Raw genomic sequence first — 25,419 nt, 5'->3', positions numbered from 1 at the left:
CAGAGAGAGAGAAACACAGAACATTGGGGACCTTTAAGTGTCTGGTTTCTCTCAGTGCTGGAGAGTTAGGAGTAGAACCTTGTAGAGGCCAAGTGAATTCAGGAGTTGGAAAAAGAATTTGGATTTAAACCAGGATTTGGCAAATAGAAGTCATGGGTGACCTTGTCAAAAGCACTGAGAAATGGGTAGGGTAAATTTGCCTTTTTTTAAAAAAGTTTTTTTTTAAATTGATTTTTTTTAAATGGGAGATATTAAGAGAGTTTTTAGGTAATGCTTAATAAGGGAGAATGGGTTCTTAAAATTATTAAAGCAGTGGGAGAATTGCCTTTTTCCATGAAATCCTGTGGTATATACGAGTTGCCCTGAAATGTAACCTGCTATAGCATTTTGGGGAGAAGAGAAGCTGGGAAGGGGCAAGCAGACCAGGCAAAAAGCTAGTCTGTTGATTTGGTTTACTGTCATTCTCTCCTTTTCTCTTAATCCTGGATCCTTTCTTACATCTGTTTACTTTCCATGCTGCCACCCTTATGTTATTGTTTACTGTTGTGCTCTCCCTCTAAAGCAAGATGGTTGACTGTTGGAACCATAATTGGCTTAAAACCCAGAGATTATGGAATCAAGAAGGTGATTAAAACACCTTGCAAGTGTTGGGTTGGTGCCAGTTTGTACTTAATGAACTCTCAGACTTCTCACTACAATCCAGTGAGCAAGATATTACATCCATTTTACAGGTGAGGAAACAGATGCCAGAGTTGTTCTTCAGCTTGACTGGGGCATTGAGAGCAATAAAACTCCAACTAGTAGGTAATATAATACCATACAGAATTTTTCCTTGTTGAGTTGCATCAATCTGACAGGGAGGGTGGGAGTGGTAATCATTAAATGGTAACATATGATATGGCAGAAAACTGTTGATGGAAATAGATTGGGTTTGACAGAATAAAGGTATTTCCTACTTCTCCTTTTTTGGTTCTGTAGCACTTTGTAGCTGTCTTTATTAATATTTACCATAATAGATTGCAATTATGTATTTTTCTGTTTCTACTACTAGATTGTGAGGTTTTCATTGGCCAGGACTGGGTCTTATTTGTCTTTATACTTTTGGTGCTTAGCCGGTGGTCACATGATAGGTGCTTTGTGAATCTTGTTAAATAAATTAATCATTGTCATATGCTTACAAAGTGTGTTCAACAGCCAACACAGTTAATGGTGTATATATGTTATATACCTTGCTTATATAATAAACTGTAATAAGTATCACCAGGTGCTTTCCATTAGATCCTCATACTAATCTAAGTCTGGTTTTTACAGAAGAGGAAACTGAACTTGGCCCAGGGTCACATGAGTGAGTAATAAGTGGCAGAACTATTCCAACTGTAAAACCTGTGTTCTTTATTATGTTTTGCTGCCTTTTTCAGTGCAGTTTTTGTGAGCACCAGCAGCATGATCATCCGCTTGTAACTTAGAGATGAGAGAGAGACACACACAGAGGGAGAGGGAGAGAAGGAATGGGGGCCGGGGCGGGGGGGGAGAGAGAGAGAGAGACTGATTAGCAGAACTTTTGAATGAAATAAATTGTTGCTTGACCCCAGAGAATTTGTTAACATTTCTCTTGGCTCTGAACTGTTGGTCAGAATCTTTTTCCTTAGATATACCTGGGTAGGGATAGAACATTAGTGCCCTGTGTCCATTAACATGGAAAGTTTTTCGAAATACTGCATGTGAACCATTTTAGGAGGTGGTGGCTCTATCTCTGCAAACTTATCAGTTACCTTATTTCTGTTCATTTGCCTTTAGTACTCTACTAGTTAATGTGTACTTTGCTAAATAATATGACCCCTTCTTATGGTTTTAAAGTCTGTTTTATCAATGTAACAACTTCACTGAAACATAAAACTCTCAGTTGAAAGAGTTTAGCACTAATTCAGTATGTAAAAGTATGAAGAACAGGCTGCTTTTAGCCTACCAGTGTTGTGGAAAACAGATGTTAACTGGTCAACTGTATGTTTCTTATCACATGGTTGCAGTGATCTTTCTTCTTTTCTAATATGTGCATTCATTGCTGTAGATTTTTCCCTCTACAGTGCTTTTGCTGTGTCACACACGTTTTGATAAGTTGTGTTTTTATTTTCATTTAGTTCAAAGTATTTTTTAAATTTTTCTTGAGATTTATTCTTTGACCTGTGTGTTATTTAGAAGTGTGTTGTTTAATTTCCATGTATTTTGGGATTTTCTGGCTTTCTGTTACTGGTTTTGAGTTGCATTCCATTGTGATGGTCTAAGAGCAGACATTGTATGATTTCTGTTCTTTTAAATTTGTTGAGGTATGTTTTATGGCCCAGAATTTGGTCTGTCATTGTGAATGTTTCATGTGAGCTTGAGAAGAATGTTTATTCTGTGGTCGTTGGATAAAGTAATCTATAGATATCCATTATATCTGGTTGATTGGTGGTGTTGAGTTCAACTATGTCCTTAATGATTTTCTGCCTGCTGTATCTGTCAATCTCTTTTAATTGATACATTTAGAACATTGATGTTCAAAGTGATTACTGATACATTTGTGATAGAGAGGTGTTGAAATCTCCATCTATAATACTGGATTCAAATATTTTTCCTTGCAGTTCTGTTAGTTTTGCCTCAGATATTTTGACGCCCTATTAGACATATACACACTAAGAATTGTTTTGTTATGTCTTCTTGGAGAATTGACCCCTTTATCATTATGTAATGCCCTTTATCCCTGATAACTTCACTTGCCATGAAGTTGGCTCTATCTGAAATTAATAATATAGCTATTCCCACTTTCTTTTGATTGGTTTTAGCATGATAAATCTTTCTCCATTTACTTTTAATATATATTTGTCTTTATATTTAAAGTGGGTTTTCTTATAGACAACTTGTAGCTGGGTCTTGTTTTTAAATCTACTTTGACAATCTCTTTTAATTGGTACATGTAGACCATTGATGTTCAAAGTGATTACTGATATATTTGGATTAATGGCTACCATATTTGTTACTGTTTTTTATTTCTTGCCCTTGTTCTTTGATTCTATTTTTGTCTTTTCTTTTTTTGCCTTTTGCGGTTTTAATTGAGCATATTACATGATTCCATGTACTCTCCTTTCTTAGCGTATCAGTTATATTTCTTTTTGTACTGTTTTTAATGTCACCTTAGCATTTGCAATCATTTCCAACTAATACAAGTCCATTTTCAGTTAACACTAAACCACTTTATGGGTAGTGAGATTACCTTATAATGACAAAATAATCCTAATTCCTCCCTCCCATCCCTTGTATCCTTGCTGGCATTATCTCATAATAAGCGTACATAAGCATAAGCATACACACAGCATATATAATCAAATATGCTTTTGCTATTATTGTTTGCAACAAACTATTATCTGTTAGATCAATTAAGAATAAGAAAAATAAAAGTTTTAATTTTACCTTCATTTATTTTTTTTCTGATTTATTCCTTTATGTAGATATGAGTTTTTAGACCTTTATAATTTATCTTCTCCCTAAATAACTGATTTGAACATTTCCTTTAATATTTCTCACATGGCAGGTCTGTGACAACAAATTCCCTCAATTTTTGTTTGTCTGAGAACATCTTTATTTCTCTTTCATTTTTGAAGGATAATTTTGCAGAGTTCAGAATTCTAGACTGGTGGGGTTTTTTCCCCCCCTAACACTTTAAATATTTCATTCCACTTTCTTCTTGCTTGCTTAGTTTCTGAAAAGAAGTCAGATGTAATTCTTAGATTTGCTCCTCCATAGATAAGATGATTTCCTCCCTTCTTTAACAATTTTTTCATCTTTGATTTTTTTTTTTTTTTCGGTTAGTTTGAAAATGATATGCCTAAGTATAGTTTTTCTGGCATTTATTGTGCTTAGTGTTCTCTGAGCTCCTTCAATCTATGGTTTGGTTTCTGACGTTAATTTAGGGGAAATTCTCAGTTATTATTGTTTAAAATATTTCTTCTGTTCCTTTCTCTCTTTTCCTCCTGCTACTGCCATTATAAATATTTACACCTTTTGCAGTTGTTCCCCCCAGTTCTTTAATATTCTGTTTTAGGTTATTTCCCCCCCAGTCTTTTGTTTCTAATAAGATATTCTCAAGCTTAGAGAATCTTTCCTCAGCTATGTGCGGTGTCCTAATAAGCTCAAAGGCATTCTTCATTTCTGTTGCAGTGTTTGTGTTTGTGTTTGTTTTGTTTTGTTTTCTTTTCTTTTCTCTAGCATTTCTTTTTGGTTGTTTCTTAGAATTTCTTTCTCTCTGCTTACATTACCCATCTATTCTTGCATGCCGTCTGCTTTATCCATTAGAGTTCTTAGCATATTAATCATAATTGTTTAAAATTCCCAGTCTGATAATTTCAGTATCCCTGCCATATCCAAGTCTGGTTCTGATGCTTGCTCTGTCTCTTCAAACTGTTTTTTCCCTTTTAGTATGTCTTGTAATTTTTTCTTGATAGCCAGACATGATGAACTGTGTAAAAGAAACTACTGTAAACAGACCTTTAGAAATGTGGTGGTAAGCTGTGGGGGGAAGGGTTGTGTTCTGTAGTCTTATGATTAAGTTTCAGTCTTTTAGTGAACATGTACTTCTGGACTGTAAACCTCACACCTGTTTCTCAGCATCTTCCTCAGCCTAGGATGCTTGAAGGGCCTAGAGTTCAATATTTCCCTTCCCTCAGGTCTGTAAAGCTCTGCTAAAAACCCCAGCAGGTTAACTTTAGTTTCTGCTTAAGAAAGACCTTGTTAAGAAGAACTGAATGCTTTGGTGTGTTGCAAAATGGTTCCCTTTTCCCTCCTCCTGCCAGAAGCATGAGGAAATTTTTCTCTGATACTTTCTGTGGTAGCACTCCCAGAGGTAAAATTCACAAAAGTTGGGGGGCACCCCCACAATTGGGTCCACCTGGAGGTTTTAACTCTCACAGTTGTCCACACTGAGCCTCCAGCACTTCATCAGTTATAGTTCAGTTTTCTAATGGAGGTTGCTGCTCTAGTGTTTCTGCTTTTGTAAGTTGTGATTCTCTGTATTTGCCTGTCATTTTTTCCAGTTTTGGGGGCAGCAGTTTGCCCTGTGACTTCACTTCTCTTATGGATCTAAGAAGAGTCGTTGATTTTTCAGTTTGTTGTTAGGACTGAGTGGCAGATTCTTTTTTGTTTGCACCTTTTTTTTATTGTGGTAAAGTGTAGATAACAAAATTTATCATTTATAAGTGTATAGTTCAGTGGCATTAAGTACATTCACATTGTTGTGCAATGAGGATTCTTAAAAGTGAAAAGTCACATACTGTTAGGAGGATCATGCAAGGCTTTATAAGAAAGGACTTTTAAGATGAGCCCAGAAAGGATGGGTGAATTTTGGTGGAGAGAACCCTTTGAGCAAAGAAACAGTGGCGGGAATGATGAAAACCAGTTAAGGAATCAAGAACATTTGTAGAAGTAACTAATATAGTAGAGCTATTGGCAAATTTGTAAGGATTAAGACAGCAAAACATTGGTTAAAATATTATCAGTTCTTAGAATAAATGCTAAGTCACCTCTCCATGGGTAAAAGTAGACTTTAGACTTGGTCTTTGTCATTCATGAAATGTGCTATCCAGCAGAGAATTTATAATTTAAACAATGAATGTTATTTGATTATAGGGAATATGCTCTAAAATAATTTAATCCCAGAGATTGCTGGTATACCTGTGCTACATATTAAGTAGGCTTATATAACCATGTTATGTGGCTCAGAGAAGTCAAGGTGACAGTGAAGTATTGAGTCACACTCATGGCCTCATCCTGTTAGAAATTAGCTAACAGCTAACAATTATCACTTCACAAAGTGATGGCAAGCTAATACCACTTTGCCTAAGACATCCTTTTGTAATATTAAATGGTAGCTAAATCACAAGATTTCTTTATACTATTTTAAAGTAAGCAAGTTCAAAAGATAGTGTTGTCTTAGTCCATTTGTGCTGCTATAACAATACCTGAGACTGGGTAATTTATGAAGAACAGAAATTTATTTCTCACAGTTCTGGAGACTTGGAAGTTGAAGATCAGGGTGCACCAACATTTGATCTGATGAGGGCTATCATGCTACATCCTCATATGGCAAAAGATGGAAGGGCAAGCTAGCAAAACTAAAACTAGTGCAGTGCTGCCTAAAGCCTCTTTTATGAGGGCCTTAATATCATTAGCCTAGGAGGAGCCCTCACGGCGTAGTCACCCCTTAAAGGCCATACCTCTTAAAACTATCACATTGGCAACACCTGAATTTCGGAGGGGACATATTCAAAACATAAAAAGTGTTACCCTATTTAGGTAAATTTTTTTATTTAGTGGATACTTACCTAGAGGGAGTCAGTATGCCAATGTAAAGTGACTAGTGAAATACTATTTAGGGGTAAAGCTTGACCTCATAAAAATTGAAAACATGTATAATACAAAAGGTAATACAAAGATAAGCAATAGATTAAGATGAAATATTTTCAGCATATTTAACAGATGGAGAATTATTACCCAAAATGCATGAGTTGCTTCTATATATCAATAAAAAGAACACTCCAGTAGAAACATGGACATATGGTGTGATAATTAACAGAAGAAAAATGCAAATAATTAATGAACACAGGAAAAAATCACCAATCTCTCCAGTAATCAGAGAATTTGAAATTAACCAACATTAACTTTTGGGAATGATCCACCAGATTTGGTAAGATTCAAAAATTGATAATAATGGCAAAATTCAGAAATTGAGAATAGCAAATGTTGGCAAGGATATGGAAAAACTGGTGTTTCTAGATGTGTTAATGGAAGGGCAAACTGCTGAAGCCTATTTTGGAAGGCAGTTTGGTCACTTCTAATAGAATTGATAATGTACATACTGATTGACCCAGCATGTCAATTTCTAGGAATCTTTCCTTTAAAATATTTGCATATGTGTATAAAATAGTATGTGCAAGTGTGTTAGTTGCAACAATCTTTATGAAATAATCTATAATATGTATTAATAAGGAGGCTTAACATGGTTGCTACCTAAACGGATTAGGGATGTGGAGGAGAGAGAGGGGCTTTACTTTTTCATTTTATACTTGTATGCAGAAAAGAGTTAACATAGCAAGCCTGAGACTGCTATCCTTAGAACGTCCTGCTTGCAGGGTTGGCCCTTGGCTGGTGTCTGGGAACTTGGACTTTTGGGAGAGTTCCCATCATCCCCTGATAAGAGTGGCTCACTGTGCCCAAATTGTACAAGCAATATGGTTTATGTTGAACACCTACTTTGCTTCTGGGAGTCTGGGATTTTGGCATGTGCTAAGCAGAGAGTGCCTATGTAACTGGCCTCCAGTAAAAGCCCTGGGCACTATATCTCTAGTGAGCTTCCCTGGTGGACAGCATTTCGCGTGTGTTGTCACAACTCGTTGCTGCAGGAACTAAGTGGATGCTGTATGACTGCATTGGAAGAGGACTCTTGAAAGCTTGTGCCTAGTTTTCTTCTGGACTTTGTCTGATATGCCTTTCCCTTTGTTGTTTTCACTTTGTATCCTTTAGCTGTAATAAATCATACCTCTGAGTATGATTATATGCAGAATAATGTAATAGATCACTCTGGACATGTTGATGAGTTTTTTACATGTTTGTATTATCTGACCCCTTTATTCTATACATTTTCCTCTGATGGTAAAAGATTGAAAGCTTTCCTTGGTGACATTGTAGGTAATACAATAAAGCAGTGAATCAAAAACTGTCTGCAGGTATGTTATTTAGGACAAGGAGATATTACTTTCAATAAATTATTTTTTAAGTTATACTTTTTAAACAGTTTCATATGTCAATATGATAGTAAACCACAAAGATTAAATTTCGAATTGCATTTTAAGTTTAAACTCTCCAGTTGTACAAACTATTATCTCAACTTATTGAACTGAATGAGTTATAAATGTGATAATAGGGTGCCAATTCACTGACTATGTGATGTTCTGAATGTGGTTATCAATGCCTATTATGTCTAAAAGACTTGCCATGTTTTGTTGAGTGTATGGAAGATACTAGACACTGTGGGGGGATAAAAAGAAATGTAGGAGATTATATCTGTCAGACAGTGAATTATAATCTTGGGCTATTACAGCATTGGTAGTGATGGGATAAAATGAGTAAACAAATGATAGATATAAAAGGCAGAAATGATAAATACTCTATGACTAGGATATACTTTTGGCATGTGTGCCACATTATAGCAGGGTTTTGTCCTATTCACCGCTGTATCTGTAGCACCTAAAACAGTACCTGGCATAGGATAGGTTAGGTAAAATTTTACGTGTATAGTTCAGTGGTGTTAAGTACATTCACATTGTTGTGTAGCTAACTAGAACTCTTCCATTAAAGTACTCCCCATTCTTTCCTTAACCTCCAGCTTCTAGCACCATTCTACTTTCTTTCTTTCTTTTTTTTAAATATGTAGACACCATGGAATACTATGCTTTTTGTCTATATGGATTTGACTTTTCTAGGTACCTCATATAAGTGGAATTATATAATACTTGTATTTTTGTGACTGGCTTCCATTTCCTTAATATCCTCAAGATTCAACCATGTTGTAACAAGTGTCAGGACTTCCTTTTTAAGGCTGAATAATATTTCATTATATGTATATACTGCATTTTGTTTATCTATTCATCCATTGATGGACACTTGGGTTGCTTCCACCTTTTGGCTATTGTGAATAATGCCGCTATGAACATGGATGTATAAATATCTGTTCAAGGCCCTGCTTTCAATTCTTTGGGGTATATACCCAAAAGTGGAATTTCTGAATCATATGGTAATTCTATTTTTATTTTTTGAGGAACCACCATACTGTTTCCTATAGTGGCTGCACCATTTTACATTCTCACCAACAGTGCACAAGGGCTCCAGTTTCTCCTCGTCCTTGGCAATACATGTTATGGTTTTGTGTGATGGAATCATATGGCAATGTAAAATTGTGTGCTCTTGGTGGGAATGTTGGATCATCTGTGTTAAATACTTTATAGGAATTGAGGTTATTAAGATTTTGATGTCTTTTGGATATTCTTGGTGACCTCACAAAAGTAATTTCAGGAGAGTAGTAAAGGAAAAAAATGAAATTTTCAGGGGGTTCAAGAGTTAGAGGTTCACCAGGAAGTGCAATCTCTTTTTAGAAAGTTTGGTCGGCTGACCACAGCTTTGTGGTAGTCTCTAGTGTTGCAAAAAATAATTCATTTTTCCATCAAGTGGTAAATAAGTATTGAGCTCACTTCAACTACAAAAATGACTTTTCCTGTGCTATATTTGTTTTTGCAAAGATAAATAGGAATTTTGCATTTGTGCTATTTACTTGGGGGTCTTTGTTTTATTTTCTAGTTGCAGAGAAAGAATTGATGTTATTGTCGCTTAATGTGTAAAAACTAGAACTTGATATTCTCTGTTTTACTGTACATTTATATCATATTTTATGAGATAATTACTGATGGGTTGTTTTGGAATACTTTGGGAATTTGGGTTTGGCAGAGTGTTCCCCTGTGAAGACTAAACAGGACTATAGTGATTGTGTTTTCTTAAATCAAAATCAAGACACATAACCAGGTGAAGGAAGGTGTACTCAGGAGCCATGGTTTTAATACCCAGAGTTTGGAATTTCTGAGCCATTTACTGTGGGTACAATAGGACAAAATATTTCAAGTTGGGTTGACTTGGAAAATCAGTGGAACCTGAGTTAAATGGATAGAGTCTAGATTAAGGATGGTTAAGGATAAATGAGTAAACAGATGGAAGAGAAGGCGAGGGCCTTGTGAGTTGAAACAAAAATGAAATAATCAGACCTGGGAACACTTTTCTATTCCATTTACTGTATTAGGTTATCTTCATTTTAATAAAATTAATATATGTGACAAAATTTTATTGCCCTCCTTAATTCAAGTGGTATTCTACTTTTTGTTATCATAAAAATGCACCTTCAGGGTAAGAAGAGGGCAAACTGGCAATACAAGTTTGTGATTTTCTCACCAGGGGACAGGAGCTTTTCTTTAAGAAAAGAAAATCATTTGCTTATTGTCTGGGCCATCTCCCTAAAAAGATTACAGGCTTGGTTATTTTTTTTATTATCCTTTTTTAAAAGTTTTTATGATTTGGCTATATTTAGTATTTTTAAATATAAAGTTTATAGTACAAAATTTTTTTAAAAAACAAAGTCTCAAAATTAAGGACTACTGCCATACCCATTCAGGAGGATTATAAACCTGTGTTGGAGATTTCCTTGGGAGAATTGAACTCCAGCCTCTCTGACTCAGAGCTGTTCCATTGTGAAGTCCAAGCAGGGGAGAGAAAATAGTTTCTTAAGTATACTGGTCAATTCTGAGTTGTATCTATTTTCTCCTAACATCACTACCTAAGAAGACCTAAACAGTTTATTGACTCCCTACTGTTTGTGTGGGGTTATGTTGATAGTGACCAGTCTTAATAGAATAAGAAGATATAGTTTGCATCTTCAGGGAATTCATGTTCTATCATGGATAGTATATGGATATATATAAATAATTATTATACATTGGGATATGTCCTAGATTAGAAGTGTACATAAAGGGTTGTAGGTAGAGATGAGGAAGAGAGAGGAGGAAGTGGATGATGGGGGTGGGTGCCAGTATTTCTCAGGAAATGTTTCATCATGATGATTTCTGTACTGAGCTAGTACCATAGAAAGCAAGGAGTTTGCTTGGCAGTCAAATAGGGCAAAGCACAGAATCATTTTGTTACCCAAAGACCCATGAGATTGACCCCTGTTTACTTCAAAGTTATTTTCTTTATTATCAGTCCTGACTTAGCTTCAAATGAGGAGGCATAGCCATGTTTTTCCAAAAAAGAATGTCAGACAAGTTGTACGGCACTGGGTAAAGTGTGAGCAAAGATAGGAAGATGAATTTTGAAAGGCAGAGAGTTGCATGTTTTGCACTTAAAGGTAGACTTTGCAGTTGTATAGTTGAAAGACCCTTTGGTTGTTTTAGCTGATTGTTACAATCAGTAGTAGTATGCATATTTTTCATATGTTTATAAAGCTTTAAAGCCAGTTAGAGATGGTATAGTGTACTTAGGATGGAGGTCATACTCTGATTTTACTATTGGCTGCTAGTACTTTGTATTTGGGATTTAAAAGAATTTATTTTGATTTGCTTATCATGCAACTTGTATGGTAGGGTTAAATTAATAGTATTAATATTGAGTGGTTTTTGTGACCGAGGATAATTAAAGTTTTCAGGTATAAAACCAGATGAATTTATTCTTTTAACAATTACTGTTGAATGCCAACTGTCTGAAACCTGCTGCCTTTTAAAATTCAGATGAATTCTCCAGTAATTACCTCAGAAACTTTTCAGAGCAATGACAAAAGCATGATTTGTGGGTTAAGTAGTCTTAATATTTGGCTACAATATAACTTTTAAGCTTAAAATAATTGTTGTTTTATGATACAAGGTACAGTTTTAAAATTTATATATTCTTCTGTGCATATTTACTAAAAGTAATGTCTTATGAAACTTCTGTTTTTTAAGTGTTATGACATTGAGGAATTTGGGGCAGTGGTATGTGGTCTAGTAACAGAGCATCAGAGATCTTAAGCTCCAGTCTTTATTTATATCCCATCTTATTCCAAAATCAATTTGAGTTAGCTTAATTTCCATCTTAGTTCAGTTTTTTGGTTTGTGTTCATTTATTGTTTTCTTAATTGTCCTGAAGTAAAATCTAGCAACAAATGAATACTTGTCTGTTTCACGTATTCTCAGTTCAAAGTCTGTTCAGCAAATATAAAGAGAATTAGATCTATTTTAGAGGCAGAACTAATAAGACTTGCTGATGAGGGGAGGATGAGGTAAAGGAACAAATCCAGAATGACGCCTAGGTTTTTGTCTTGAGCAGCTGTTACATGGTGGTGCTGTTAGTGATGTTTGTGATGCCCATGAGACACCCAGTGGACAGTCTAGTAGAAAGTTGTTTGACTCTGGAGATACTTAACAAATTTCACACAACATATTCTCAGTAGCTTCAGTCCTTAGATGAACAATGAAATTGTTCTACCCTTTTAAGAACTCAAATCTTGACACACAAAAGGATGTCTTAAAGAGGATACTCACGTTGTTTGTGACTTTTGGAGGCCTTTGAAAATCCCATTTATTGATTTTAGGATTAGAGGATATAAATTTTGTGTTTAAGAAATAAAGAGAAAATAATTTATTTGGAACTTTATAACAAAGTGAATATTAAACTCAGATTTTGTTTGCATCAGAAATTCTAAATGGTAGTGGAGCAGTGTATTATGGATTCACTGCAGAAGGCTGAGGAGTTAAGGAGGGAAAGTTCAAGAAAGGCTTCACAAAGGACCTAGCACTTTAGCCAGAATCCTGCTATTAACTCAACAGCAAGATTGAGTTACAGTTGTGAAACTGGTGATGGTGAAGAGCTGGAGGGATTACTGGTGGTGGTTGGTGGTGGTGGTAAGTAATTCTATATGGCTGAAACATCAAACTCCTTGTAAGAGAGTGTTATAAAAAGAAGCTAGGAAAGTAGGCAGCATTCGGAATATTTTATAATTAAACCACGGAATTGGTAGTTTTTCTTGGAGGTGGTAGGACCCCATTGGAGGGTTTTTAAGTGTGGGACTAAAATGATCAGACTTGTCTTTTAGAACAGTAACTAATAGAGGAGTGCAGTTATTTAAGGAGTTTATTTATGTGACTTTTTAAAAGACCTTTAAGAGTAGACATAATTGACAATGTCTTTCTTAAAGGCCTTTGTTTGTTTGCTTAGTATTAAAAAAAAGCTATACATGATAAAGGGTGTGGTGGGTATCCATATGCTTATGTACATATAACATTTAGCTGTAGTTTTGCCCAGTTCAGACAGTAAATGATTCAGTCTTTTCTTGCTTTAGGATTATGTGAAATAATTGTTACCTTTATTAACACGTTTATTAATGTTTAGTTCAGTGCTGTTCTCAGTCTATCACAAAGCACTGTGTTTATGAATAAAGTTTCTTAGTATATTATGGCATGTTTCTCAGTAATATAGAGGTTTTTTTTCTGCTTATTTCCTAGTATTAATAACAGCTTCACTAGCGACAATAGAATGGTGGTCAGGAAGTTAAAACAAAATTCTATGTGTAGATACTTTGTTTCATCTAATTAAATGAGCTTTGGTGCTACTTCTATTCAAGAACTATTTGTACATTAATGTTGACGTGGTGTTAAAAAATAAAACCTTCTGCTTTAGGCCAAATCAAATCTTACTCTAAGATTAATTTATTCAACATATTTAATAAGAGGATTCCCGGCCGGGCGCGGTGGCTCACGCCTGTAATCCTAGCACTCTGGGAGGCCGAGGTGGGCGGATCGTTTGAGCTCAGGAGTTCGAGACCAGCCTGAGCAAGAGCGAGACCCCATCTCTACTAAAAATAGAAAGAAATCATATGGACAGCTAAAAATATATATAGAAAAAATTAGCCGGGCATGGTGGCGCATGCCTGTAGTCCCAGCTACTCGGGAGGCTGAGACAGGAGGATCGCTTGAGCTCAGGAGTTTGAGGTTGCTGTGAGCTAGGCTGACGCCACGGCACTCACTCTAGCCTGGGCAACAGAGTGAGACTCTGTCTCAAAAAAAAAAAAAAAAAAAAAAGAGGATTCCCTAGGGATTCAGGGCACTACAAATATTAATCTGACAATTTTGTACTCTGAGGTTATAGTTTAATAGGGTAAATAAGATGTTTTCTCTTGGTATGTTTATCATTAGAGTAAGAACTGGTGAGTGTTGTAAGACTACATATAAAGGTAAAAAGTCAGAAGGGAGAATATTTTTGAATATGGGGCATCAGAAACTCTATAGGAGCTAGGGCTTAAAATGTAAAGATGGATAAGATTTGGAGGTGTGCAAATGGAATAACCACTAAGAAGCAAAGAAAAAGCATATATAGATTGCAGAAAGATCGTTATGGGAATTTTTTCAGGTGGAATCTTGGAAAGCAACTTTTAATGGTGGAGTTCCCCCCCTTTTCACACTGCTGATTTAAAGCATTATCATGATCCATACAGTGTTGGATTGTTTAGTGTTTTATAAGATAGAAAAGAGATTTAGAAAAGAGATTTGGTTTTCCCATTTGCCATTGCTCAGAATTTTTTAGTTCTTTTATTTAACCCCTTTTTGTTTCTCACAGCCAGTGCTTTTTGTTCTTACTTGCTGGTGAACCATGGTCTCTTCCTCCACCAACCTTTTTTTTTTGCTACTTGATAGCTACATTTTTTTCTTCTTCAACCCTAACCCTTTTCAGTTTCCCAGGAAAAATCCATAATAATTTTTCTCAAAATTATTTGATACTGTCAACTTGTATATAAAATAGAGGAACTTAAAATTGTTGAAAATCAACCTCCATTTCTCCATGCTAATCGATTATAGTACTCTTTCTTTTAGAGCCCAGAGACCTTATACCAGTGTGGTTCTTAAAGCAAGCATGGCTACAGAAGCAGCAACATCACCTGGAAACCTGTTACAATGCTAATTATCATGCTCCACCACAGACCTACTGAATTAAAAATTCTGGGGGTGAAGGCTTTGTGGTCCTCCAGGTGATCTGAAGCATGGTCAAGTTTGATAGATAAACTCCTTTATAATACTCAATAGTTTCAGGCAGACAAATTGGCCCAGAATGTGCAACTCTTTTGATCTTTGATCTAGGAAAGATTTTAAAGAAATAAATCTGAAGTAGCAAATAACATTTAAAGAGTTTCAGTTGACTCAATAATAATAGTTAACACTTATTTAGCCATTTTATGTGCCAGACTTTTTGCTGAGTATAGGAGTATTTTCTCCATTTTATAGAAAATGAGACAGAAAGGGGTTAAATATGTTCATTGTCATATAGCTAGAAAGTGGCAGATCCAAAATTTTAATTCAAGCAGCTAACTATAAAGCTAACATTTTTTGGTAGGAAATAAGTCCCTACTTGAAAATGTCTTTTTAATACAGTTGGGCAGAATATTTTTGAAGTCAGTTTTTTTTTAAGTACACAACAAAGTTTTTATGTGTTTTGTGGACCACCTTTGTATCTCCGATGGGCATAAAAATTTCTAAGCATACTACTTTTGTAAATTTTATTTTAATGGAGCATTCTTTATTTTAAGCTTCGATGTAGAAAGTATCCGATGGTGTGTCAGGCTTTAAGAAAACTGGATAAATAAAAATCCAGACTTAGGTATTTATTTTTGACAAAAGTGTTCTCAGGGTTCATTATATGAGAAATGGAAAGTCATTTCACGTAAAACTTTTGTACATTTCTTAACATAATTTGTCATGTAACAGAGGAATACTTGGAGTGATTGTACCAGGTATTCCAGAAGTACATTTACATTTTATAATTAAATTCAGCTACTCTTCTCTTTCCTTTGTAGGTTTTTTTTCTTTTATATATTTTTTTCAGTGACATCGACCTAATATTCCTTTCAAATATTTAACCTTTGAACAGAGAAAATACAAAAATTCTAATCACATATGCCAGATGTATATATAAGTAACTGAGGATCTTTGTTATCATGCAATAATGAAATCTTTTCTATTTTCCATTTACTTTTTTAACATTCAAGTTTTTGAACAGGCAATACATTCATACAATCCAAAAGGTGTGAAAAAGTGTATAGTTACGTCTTCTCATCTGTTTCCCACAGCTACCCTTTTCCCTTCCCCACAGACACCTTTGTTAATTGTTTCTCTTCCAGAGATATTTTATTAATATGCACATGTACAAGGAAGTACAAATATATTTTTAATTATTTTTTAACACCTGTAGAACACTACTGTGTTCCTTGCCTTTTATACTTAATACATAGTTTCAAGATATTGCCATCTCACTATATAAAGAGCTTCCCCATTTGTTTTTCAGCTGTATTATATTTGATTGTATGAATGATATAAATCTCTTTAGCCAGTCCTCTATTAATAGATTTTTTTTGATTGTTCGCAGTCTTTTGCTATTATTAACAATGCTGCTGTAAGTAGCTTCATACGTACATCATTTCACATGTGTGCCATTTTAATCTGGAGGACAGAATTGTAAAAGTAAAATTCCCTGGTTAAGGGGTTGTATGTATTTATAATAGCCAAATTACCTTCCTTGAGGGTTATGCTAATATTCCTTTCCACCAACACTGTATTGAAGTTTAGATTTTCCCCACACTCTCACCAATACTCCATTTACTTTTGAATACAGTTTTTTTACCCCTAACACATGCATATATTTTGCAAACTCTGTTACTACAGGAAATAGTATCATAAATGCTGGGAATTTTACTTTGGCATTATGCCAGTGCACAACAAGATTCTAGTCTTTGTATCTTAAAGAAAAAAAAAATCCTATTTTATTAATGTTTCTAAGATTGTGATAATAAAATTTAGTAGTTTTTCAAAGAAAAGCAAAAGGTTTACTATTCTATATGTAAGTGCGTATCAAAGTATTTCAAGTTATTTTGTTGAAGTATATCATAACAAGAATAAGGCAAGAATCTTGTATTAAAGCTCTATCTGATTTTTAAAAATAAAGGCATAACATTCTTAGTTCCTTAAATATCAGCATTACAGTAGCAAAAATAAAATGGTAAAAAAGTTCAATTTTACCAGACTTCTTTTTCGTTTCATTTGTATTTAATAATCTGTTGAATAGTAACACCAGAATGCTTTCAATATGGCTTTAAGCCTGAAAGAAAGTAGGCTCCTTTGAAATTAAATTTCAGCAGTGTAGTTGAGTAGAATTTAAACAATTCACAATGCCGACTTTCAGTGCTTCTGAAAGCAGGAAGTGTATTACTGACACGCAGAAATATTCCAGCCCAAATAACATCCCTACTGCCATATGTGGTAAGAATTTGTCACTAACCCACAAACCACTTCTGTAATGCAGTGAATAAGCAGAATTGGTCTTTGTTGGACATTTCCAATTTGGTATGAAAGAACTTTGTTTTGCAGTGTCTTACAAGTAGTTATTAGCTTATGTCTTGAAGAGAGCCTGGCACATCATGGGTGCTCATGGTTTATTGAGAGAAGGAATAAAGAAAGCTGTACATAATTCTTTTAAGCATGATTTTAACTTGGTTATTGGGACCCTTAGTTTAACACAGAAATTACTTGAGTATGTTAAGGACTGAGTTATTCTGACTCAGCTTATTAATGATATCTTTAAATTCTTCTCTTCTAGTTGTCCTCTTTGCTGCTCATTTGAAATAAATATTAATCATTTTTGCACTTATGCTAAAAAAGAAATTGTCCTTGGGGGTTAATTATTAAGGGATGGAGAAATTAAGAGCTTAGAGAAATAGGAAAATGAGTTGTGAGGACGTGGGGTCAGCAAAATTCAGTGAAGACTTTGTAAATCATTAAAATTTTGAAAATATCAATGTTTCTCTAAACTTCAATTTTTATTTTTTTGTATTTTAAGCGATTAAGAAGATTGTCTACTAAATATAGAACAGAAAAGATATATCCCACAGCCACTGGAGAAAAAGAAGAAAATGTTAAAAAGAACAGATATAAGGACATACTGCCATGTAAGTCTGAAATGCCCTTGATAGAACAAATAGAAATGCTAATTAGCTTTTTGTAACCTAACTAGCTATATTCTTCCTGAGTCTGATTGTTAAGAAGTAGTAATTAGACTCTCTTTCAAAATATACTACAAGATTATAATTTGTAATTGTGCTTCTTTTTCGTTTTGATAGTAATTTTTGTTGTTTAGTTTTTTTCCCTTTAAGCATCACAGTTGCTCTAATACTAAATTACTTTTAAATACTGAAAATCAAAGTAAGAATATCTTTTGTGAACTCCCTGTTCAAAAAAGTTATTTCATAAAAATAAAATGTGGATAATTAAATAAATTTTATAAAATGTTAAAAATACTGACTTATCTGTTATCTAGTCACAAGAACCTTAATTGATTAATTATGCATGGAAAAAATGAACCGTAAGATGACTCAAAAACCTGTGTGTCTACTATTCTCACCATTCTGAATATATATGTCTGAGCATGTCTTAGACTAATAACATTATATAATAATAATTATTATATTCTTAGATATATAGTTTTCTGACAAAATAACTTCAACTCCAGAAGTGTTCCTAAATGTGTCCCCATTTTATAAAATAAAAACTTTACCTCATACCTGCTGTCTCTTAAAGCTGCCAGTAGTCTTTTTTTTTCATCAGGTATCAGGACTTATCTAAGTTCTGTGACACCATTTCCACAACTCTCATTCATTCTTAAAGCTTGTTCTCTCTAAAATCTCCTTGATAAAGTTCCCAATGACTTTTTAATTGCCCAGATTCAGTGGTCTTTTTTCAAAAAGTGTTTATTCTTTTCTGTTAATTATAATATTTTGATGCCATTGACCAGTCTCTATTTTTGAAATTTTCTTCCTCCATATCTCTTTTTCAGATTACCTTCTCCCTCTCTTGTCTTCTTCCCTCTTTTCCTCTTTGACTTCTTTGCCTAAATGTAATTCTTCATCTTTCTGTTGTTGTTATTCAACATTGTTCTCAGCTGTGGAATGTGTGGATAGCCAATGTTGGCAGAATTAACAAGTAGTAAGATAGCGTAATGGTAGAGTTTTGACTCTGGAAGTTCAAATCCTGACTCCACCACTTTCTAGCTATATGACCTTGGACTTATCCTCTCTGTGCCTTGGTTTTCTCATTTGTGAAATGGAGATTATAATAATAATACTTTTTAAGATTATTTTGAATATTAGATAGATTAATATAAAATGCTTAGAATTGTACCTAGCTCATAGTATTATAACTACTCAGTAAGCTTTTGTAAAATATACTTTCTTTTCTTCACCTGTTGTTTTAGTCCATTCAGGCTGCTATTACAAAAATGGCATAAATTGGGTGGCTTATAAACAACAGAAATTTATTTCTTATAGTTCTAGAGGCTGGGAATTCCAAGGTCAAGGCACCAGCAGATAGATTTGGTTTCTTGTGAGGGCACGCTCTCTGGTTTATCGATGGTGCCACCTTACTGCATTCTTACATGGTGTAGGGGGCATATGAGCTCCCCCAGCCTTCTTAAATAAGACCACTAATCCCATCCACAAGGGCATGACCTATTACCTTCTAACAGCCCCACCTCTTAATAGTATTATAGTGGGGATTAGGTTTCAATATATGAATTTTGGGGAGTCACAAACATTCAGACCATAGCACCAGTCCACCTCAGTCAGAATAGGTGATGGCATGGGTTTCTGGACACTTTGTATTAAGCAGAATAATCTTGAGGTAATCTTACAGTGCTCTGAAATTATTAATGTATCACTCAAAGAGATAGTCTTTCCAGTTTCTTTTTCTGTTAGGGAAATAAATATTAAACAGTTACAGGTTTCTTTTTTCATATGTTATTTCATTCATTCATTCATTCATTTTACAAAAAGCTTTGAGAATATACTATGTACAGGCAATGCAGCAAAACACAAACTGGCAAAAATCCCTGCCTGTTTGGATCTTATCTTTTGGTCAAGGTGCAGGACAATTAATACAAATTAACATACATGATCTGTCACGTGGTGATTTGTGCTATTGAGAATAATATAGTTGGAATGAGGGGCAGAGAAAAAGGTGGGAATAGAAGGGGGAAGCTTTTTAATTTTGGTTAGGGGCAGGGGGGAAATGTTAGTGATATTAAACTTTTATTTTTTTTATCTGAAAAATAAAAGCCCTAATTATAGCGTTTGCCAATTTTTGTGATAGATTATTTATCATAATTATCACAACAAAACTATTAGGTACTTAATATTATAAGCTGTTTTGAAGATAGGAAACTGAGACACAGAGAGGTTAAATAGTTTGTCACACAGCTTATAGTGTGGGACAAGGATTTAAACCTAAGCTGTTTATATCCAAAGTGTTGGTTCTTGACTATGGTGATTTGGTACCTCAAGGCACATTTGGCAATGTCTGGAGACATTTTGGTTGTCACAACTGGAGTTTGGAGGTCGACAGGCTGCTAATGGCATCTAATGGGTAGAGGTCAGAAATGCTGCTACACTACCTACATACATAGGATACAGTCCCCCACAACAAAGAATTACCCAGGCTGAAATGTCAGTAGTGCTGAAATTGAGAGACCTTGTCCTAGAGCCTAAGCTTTTAATCACTGTGCTTTAGTCAGGGTGGCAGTGCCTTTTTTCCTTTAAGTTATTTAAGGTTTCCAGTAAATTCCTAGTTAGTTTGATTTGGAAAATTATATTGAAAGTAATTATACTGAGAGAGATGTACTCTGTTAGAGAATAATTTAAGTCATTAATTTCCTTTGCATGTTCAACATGTCCAGTGCTTGCAGAAATAATATTTTTTAAATAGATTTGAGATATAATTTATATACCATGAAATTTACCCATTTTAGGTGTACATTTCAATGATTTTTTAGTAAATTTGGAGTTATGCAACAATTAACACAGTCTAGTTTTAGGACATTTCTGCCACCCCCAAAAGATCTGAAGTCTTCAGCCCTAGGCAACTGTTAATCTGCTTTCTGTCTCTATAGATGTTCCATTTCTGTAAATTTAACATAAATGTGATCATACAATATGTAGTCTTTTGTGACTTCTTTGACTTAGCATGCTTTTAAGATTCAGTCCATTTCTTTTTGTTGAATGATATTCTGTTGTATAGATATATCACATTTTGTTTATCCATTTACTAGTTCATAAACATTTTGAATAATGTTGCTATGAATATTTCCATTAAAGTCTTTGTGTGGACATAAGATTTTATTTTTCTTGGATGGATACCTAGAAATGGAATTGCTGGGTCAATGGACGCTTATGTTTCACTTTTGTAAGAAACCTGCTAAACTGTTTTCCAGAGTGGCCATTTCACATTCCCGACAGTAGTGTATGAGGGTCACAGTTTCATCACATCTCCATCAACACTTGTTGCTGTTGTTCCTTTAGATGATAGTTATTCTAGTGGGTGTATAGAGGTATCTCATGTTTCTCATTTGCATGTCCCTAATGAAAAATAATGTTGAGCATCTTTTCATGTGCTGTTAGCCATTTGTATATCTTCTTTGGTGAAAAGTCTATTCAAATCATTTGTACATTTAAAAAATTTTTTTGAATTATAAGGGTTCTTAGTATATTCTGGATACTGAAGTTAGTCCCAGATTTGAGAAATTTCTAAGTACTACTAGGTCAAGGGACTTGTGTTTTGTCTCTTGAAAGGGCTAAAACTGAGCTAGCCTTTAGAAGTGGTGGATCTGGGTACCCTGCCTATTCTTATGTTAATTATGGAGATTATTTTATTTCTTAGAGCTAAGATATAGTAATAAGAGGTCTCTGTTTTCTTGGAGGTGACAATGTTTATGTCTTCTCTTTTTGTTGCCATAGTTTATTAATGTTTGTTGGGGAGGGTGCTACTTTAAAGAGCCTCTTATATAGCCAGTTTTGGCTTTATCTGGAGTTGGGTTCTTGGGAGATTGTAGAGGCAGTCAGCAAAACCATGGAAAGGAATGATTATTTTCATTTCTTTGATATTTAGATTCTTTCTACTCTTGTTTATGCTTAGCAGTAGACCAATAGGTCAGGCAGGGTGATTCACACTTGTAATCCCAGCACTTTGGGTGGCTGAGGCCTGAGGATCAATTGAGCCCAGAACTTCGAGGTTGCGGTGAGCTATGATCTTGCTACTGCACTCCAGCGAGGACAACAGAGCGAGATCCTGTCTCTGAAAATAAACAAATATATTTAAAAAAATAAGAGCACCAATAAAGAATATTAAAATATACATGATATGTTATAGGTAGCATAATATTGACTTTTAAATTCTCAGTAATATACTTTATATATAGTATAAGGCAGTGACTACAAAATTTGCCTATCTTAGAATTTTCATGGGGAGTTTTTAAAAAAGCATTTCTATACCCTATTTTGAACTTACTGAATTAAACTTGCTACAAGATATAGGACTCCAGAAATCTTGTATTTTAATGTGCTTTTCCCAGCTTTTGAACGACTGGGGATAGATGAAATAAAATTGGCAAAATGTTGATAATTATTAAAGCTGGATAATGGATGATATATGAGTATTCATTATACTATTCTATTTTGGTATGGGGTTAAAATCTTCCATCTTAGAAAATTTAAAAAAAAAAAAGAAAGAAAGAAATTCCTAGCCTACTTGCAGCCAGCCTGGCACCAGTCCTGTCATTTGGGAGCTACTATTTTCATTTGGATTTACAATTACCAGAAACATTTACTGAGGACCCAATGGTAAACTAACTATTGTACTCTACCTTTGAGATACTTTGAATGGCGGCCACTATGACATATGAATAAGGGTAATTAATTAGGGCCCCTTATCACTTAGCATTCTTTTGTATGTATATTTCCTATCCCAAATAGTATAAAAAAAGGGGGGGGGTGGCATGTATGGTGAAGTGAAATAAATGACAGAGCATTGATAAACATGTAAACATTCTCTTTCCTGGAAACATGGTGAGGAGATGAATAATTTTTATTAGAAGCCAGTGTGTCTTTCTTGTATGTCTCTTCCTACAAATTTACAAAGAAGATCACATGAAAAATAAATTTATTAATTAAATCAGCAAAACCGGGCCTTAGTGCTATGTATAATATTTGGCCTCAGGCCAGGTGTAGTGGCTCACACCTTTAATCCTATCACTTTGGGAGGCTGAGGCAGGATTGCTTGAGTCTAGGAGTTCAAGACCAGCCTGAGCAATATATCAAGACCCCATCTCTACAATAAAATAGAAAAATTAGCTAGGTGTGGTGGTATATGCCTTTAGTCCCAGCTCTTGGGAAGGCTGAGGCAGGAGGATCGCTTGAGCCCAGGAATCTGAGGTTGCGGTGAGCTGTGATGATGCCACTATACTCTACCCTGGGCAATAGAGTGAGATCCTGTCTCAAAAAAAGGGAGGGTTGGGCAATGAAAAATAAGTTAGTTATTCATTAGTTGTCCTTTAAGACTTTGCTAAGAATTTTATTCATGTCTATTACCCACCCTTCTCTCCTTCCTTTCTTCGCTTGGTTGTTTTTATTTTGTTTGTTTAAGACAGGCTCTTACTATGTGGCCCAGGCTTGTCTGGAACTCCTGGATTTAAGCCATCCTCCCTCCTTAGCCTCCAAGTAGCTGTGATTATAGGCATGAGCCACAGTGTATTTCTTTTTGTATTTAACTACCTTTAATATTCATTGTTTATGGATTAGAAGGGACCATAATGTGATGATAATGGTAATGATATATGTTACATTACATGTTATGGTCCTTTTTAATCCAGAGACAACAAATCTTAGGCAATGCTATTACTTTAGGATTTCATAGTCTTAAGTATCTCCCCCAAATATTTATTAATTACAAAGGGAAAGATAGTAACTTTATAGTGGAGACACCAACCAATGCCATATTAACCAAGTGACTAAGGTTAACATCACAAGTTACATGGATATCATCAACCTCCTGGTGTGTTGTACTGAAAAGGACAGAGCATCGTTCTGTGGTATTCTTATCAAAATGCATAACCTCACTCCAGTCATAAGAAAAGATCAATCAAAGGAACTTTTCTAGATTGGGAGAGATTAAAGAGAAATAATATTTAAATGTAATGTGGGACCCTGGGAAGAGAAAAAAGATATTATTAATAGAAAAAATTGGTAAAATTTGTATAGTCTGTTAATTAATAGTTTTATAACAGTTTTCTGCTTTGATAATTGTCCTGTGGTTATGTAAAATGTTAATATTAGAGGAAGCTCAATGAGAGGTATATGGGAATTCTCTATATTATTTTTGTAATTTTTCTTTAAATACAAAATTATTTCTAAATAAAAAGTTTCAAGCCTCAATAGAAACTGGAAAAATTATTTGCATTACTTATGACAGAGGGTTAGGTTTATATTTTTGCATAGATTTCATAGAAATTAATAGGAAAAAATATACATGGAAAAATGGGCAAAGGATATAAATAAGCGGTTTATGGAAAAAGAAATGTACATAATCAGTAAATATATTAAAACACCATTTGCTAATTCAAGGTATGCAAATTAAAACAAGATATTTTTATTTTTTGTGTTGTCAGTGATTAAAAGGTTTGATAATACCCACTCTTATCAGGAACACCTATATCGCATAAATTGTTATTTACCTTTTAGAAGGCAAGTAGCAATTCCTTTGTTAGGAATTTACCCTACAGCAATTCTGGTAACAGATGCGTGTAGAGCAGTGTGGGAAGAATTCTGAGATGTATTATTAACTGAAAAGTAACAAGGTACAGAACACCATGTATATATAGGATGATTGCATTTGTGTAGTTTTTCAACGTATAGAGGTGTATGTGTAAAATTATGTTTTTTAAACCTAGTGTCTTGTTGGGAAAGAGAGAGCCCTGGAATTAAATGGCAAGGGAAGGCTTACTTTTCATCTTATATGTTTAAGTTCTACTTTTTAAAAATTATGTACATATTACTTTTATTTTTAAAACATTTAAAAATATATACTTAACAAAATTAATAAAATTTATATTTTTGGACTTTTATTGTAAATTTTTTTATTCTGAATGACATTACCCATTAATAAATATTATTGGCCAAGTGAAGTATAGAGCACGTTTTATATATAATGTCAATTCATTAATTTGTCATAATTTACTTAATTTTTATAATTTCATGTGAATTATGAAAGTTAGATTTCCTAATAAGAATTTTGGCAGATGAGCTTGTGTGTCAGTAGTTAGTATTTATCAGTCACCTGGTATGCTCATTAAAAACTGCAGAGGCTTATATCCTATACTCTGCTCTAGTAAACCTGGGATAATGCCCTGGAATTTGTATTTTAAAAGAGTTCCAGAGATGATTCAGATTGCAAATTTAATACACTGCTTTACATCATTGTTTTGTTGTTGTCATCTTAAGATTTATTTCCTATCAGTAAAATGTTAGAAATTACCCTGCTAGTGCCTAGAGTCCATTTTCATGAATTGTTTTCAAAAGTAAATGTTGTTAGTTATCTATATAACTTTACTTATGCTTTATTAGGAAATACCTGTGTGCCAATAGGACATAATTTATAGAATGTCCTTTTTTTTCTTACAGTTGATCACAGCAGAGTTAAGTTGACTTTAAAGACTCCTTCTCAAGATTCAGACTATATCAATGCAAATTTTATTAAGGTATGTATTAATTATAAATGGTATTTCTCTGCCATACTTAATGTCTTCCTAATACCAGTTTTGTTAAAACTTTAAATTGCCTAAACATGGTACCAACAGCAAAAGAAATAAAAATAAAATCACTGCCCTGGCACATTTTATGTGCTTTCCTTCTGGCCTCCTTATTCATAAAGTTTTGCTTTATTTTATGGTAACGGAGATAAT

At 34.3% G+C, this 25,419-nt stretch overlaps 1 protein-coding gene across 1 annotated transcript in view; it reads left to right on the top strand.

The window, feature by feature from the left end:
* Positions 1 to 25,419, top strand: part of PTPN12 (protein tyrosine phosphatase non-receptor type 12) — a 93,511-nt gene that overhangs the window by 25,096 nt on the left and 42,996 nt on the right. Inside the window, exons 2-3 of the mRNA XM_069461399.1 lie at positions 17,479 to 17,587; positions 25,139 to 25,215. Coding sequence (XP_069317500.1) covers positions 17,479 to 17,587; positions 25,139 to 25,215 — 186 coding nt within the window. The remainder of the gene's footprint in view (positions 1 to 17,478; positions 17,588 to 25,138; positions 25,216 to 25,419) is intronic.

Source organism: Eulemur rufifrons, chromosome 29 (assembly GCF_041146395.1).
Source record: "Eulemur rufifrons isolate Redbay chromosome 29, OSU_ERuf_1, whole genome shotgun sequence".
NCBI classification, from domain to species: Eukaryota; Metazoa; Chordata; class Mammalia; order Primates; family Lemuridae; genus Eulemur; species Eulemur rufifrons.
Note: the sequence above shows the minus strand (reverse complement) of the source record. Positions and strands in the feature narration are given on the sequence as shown.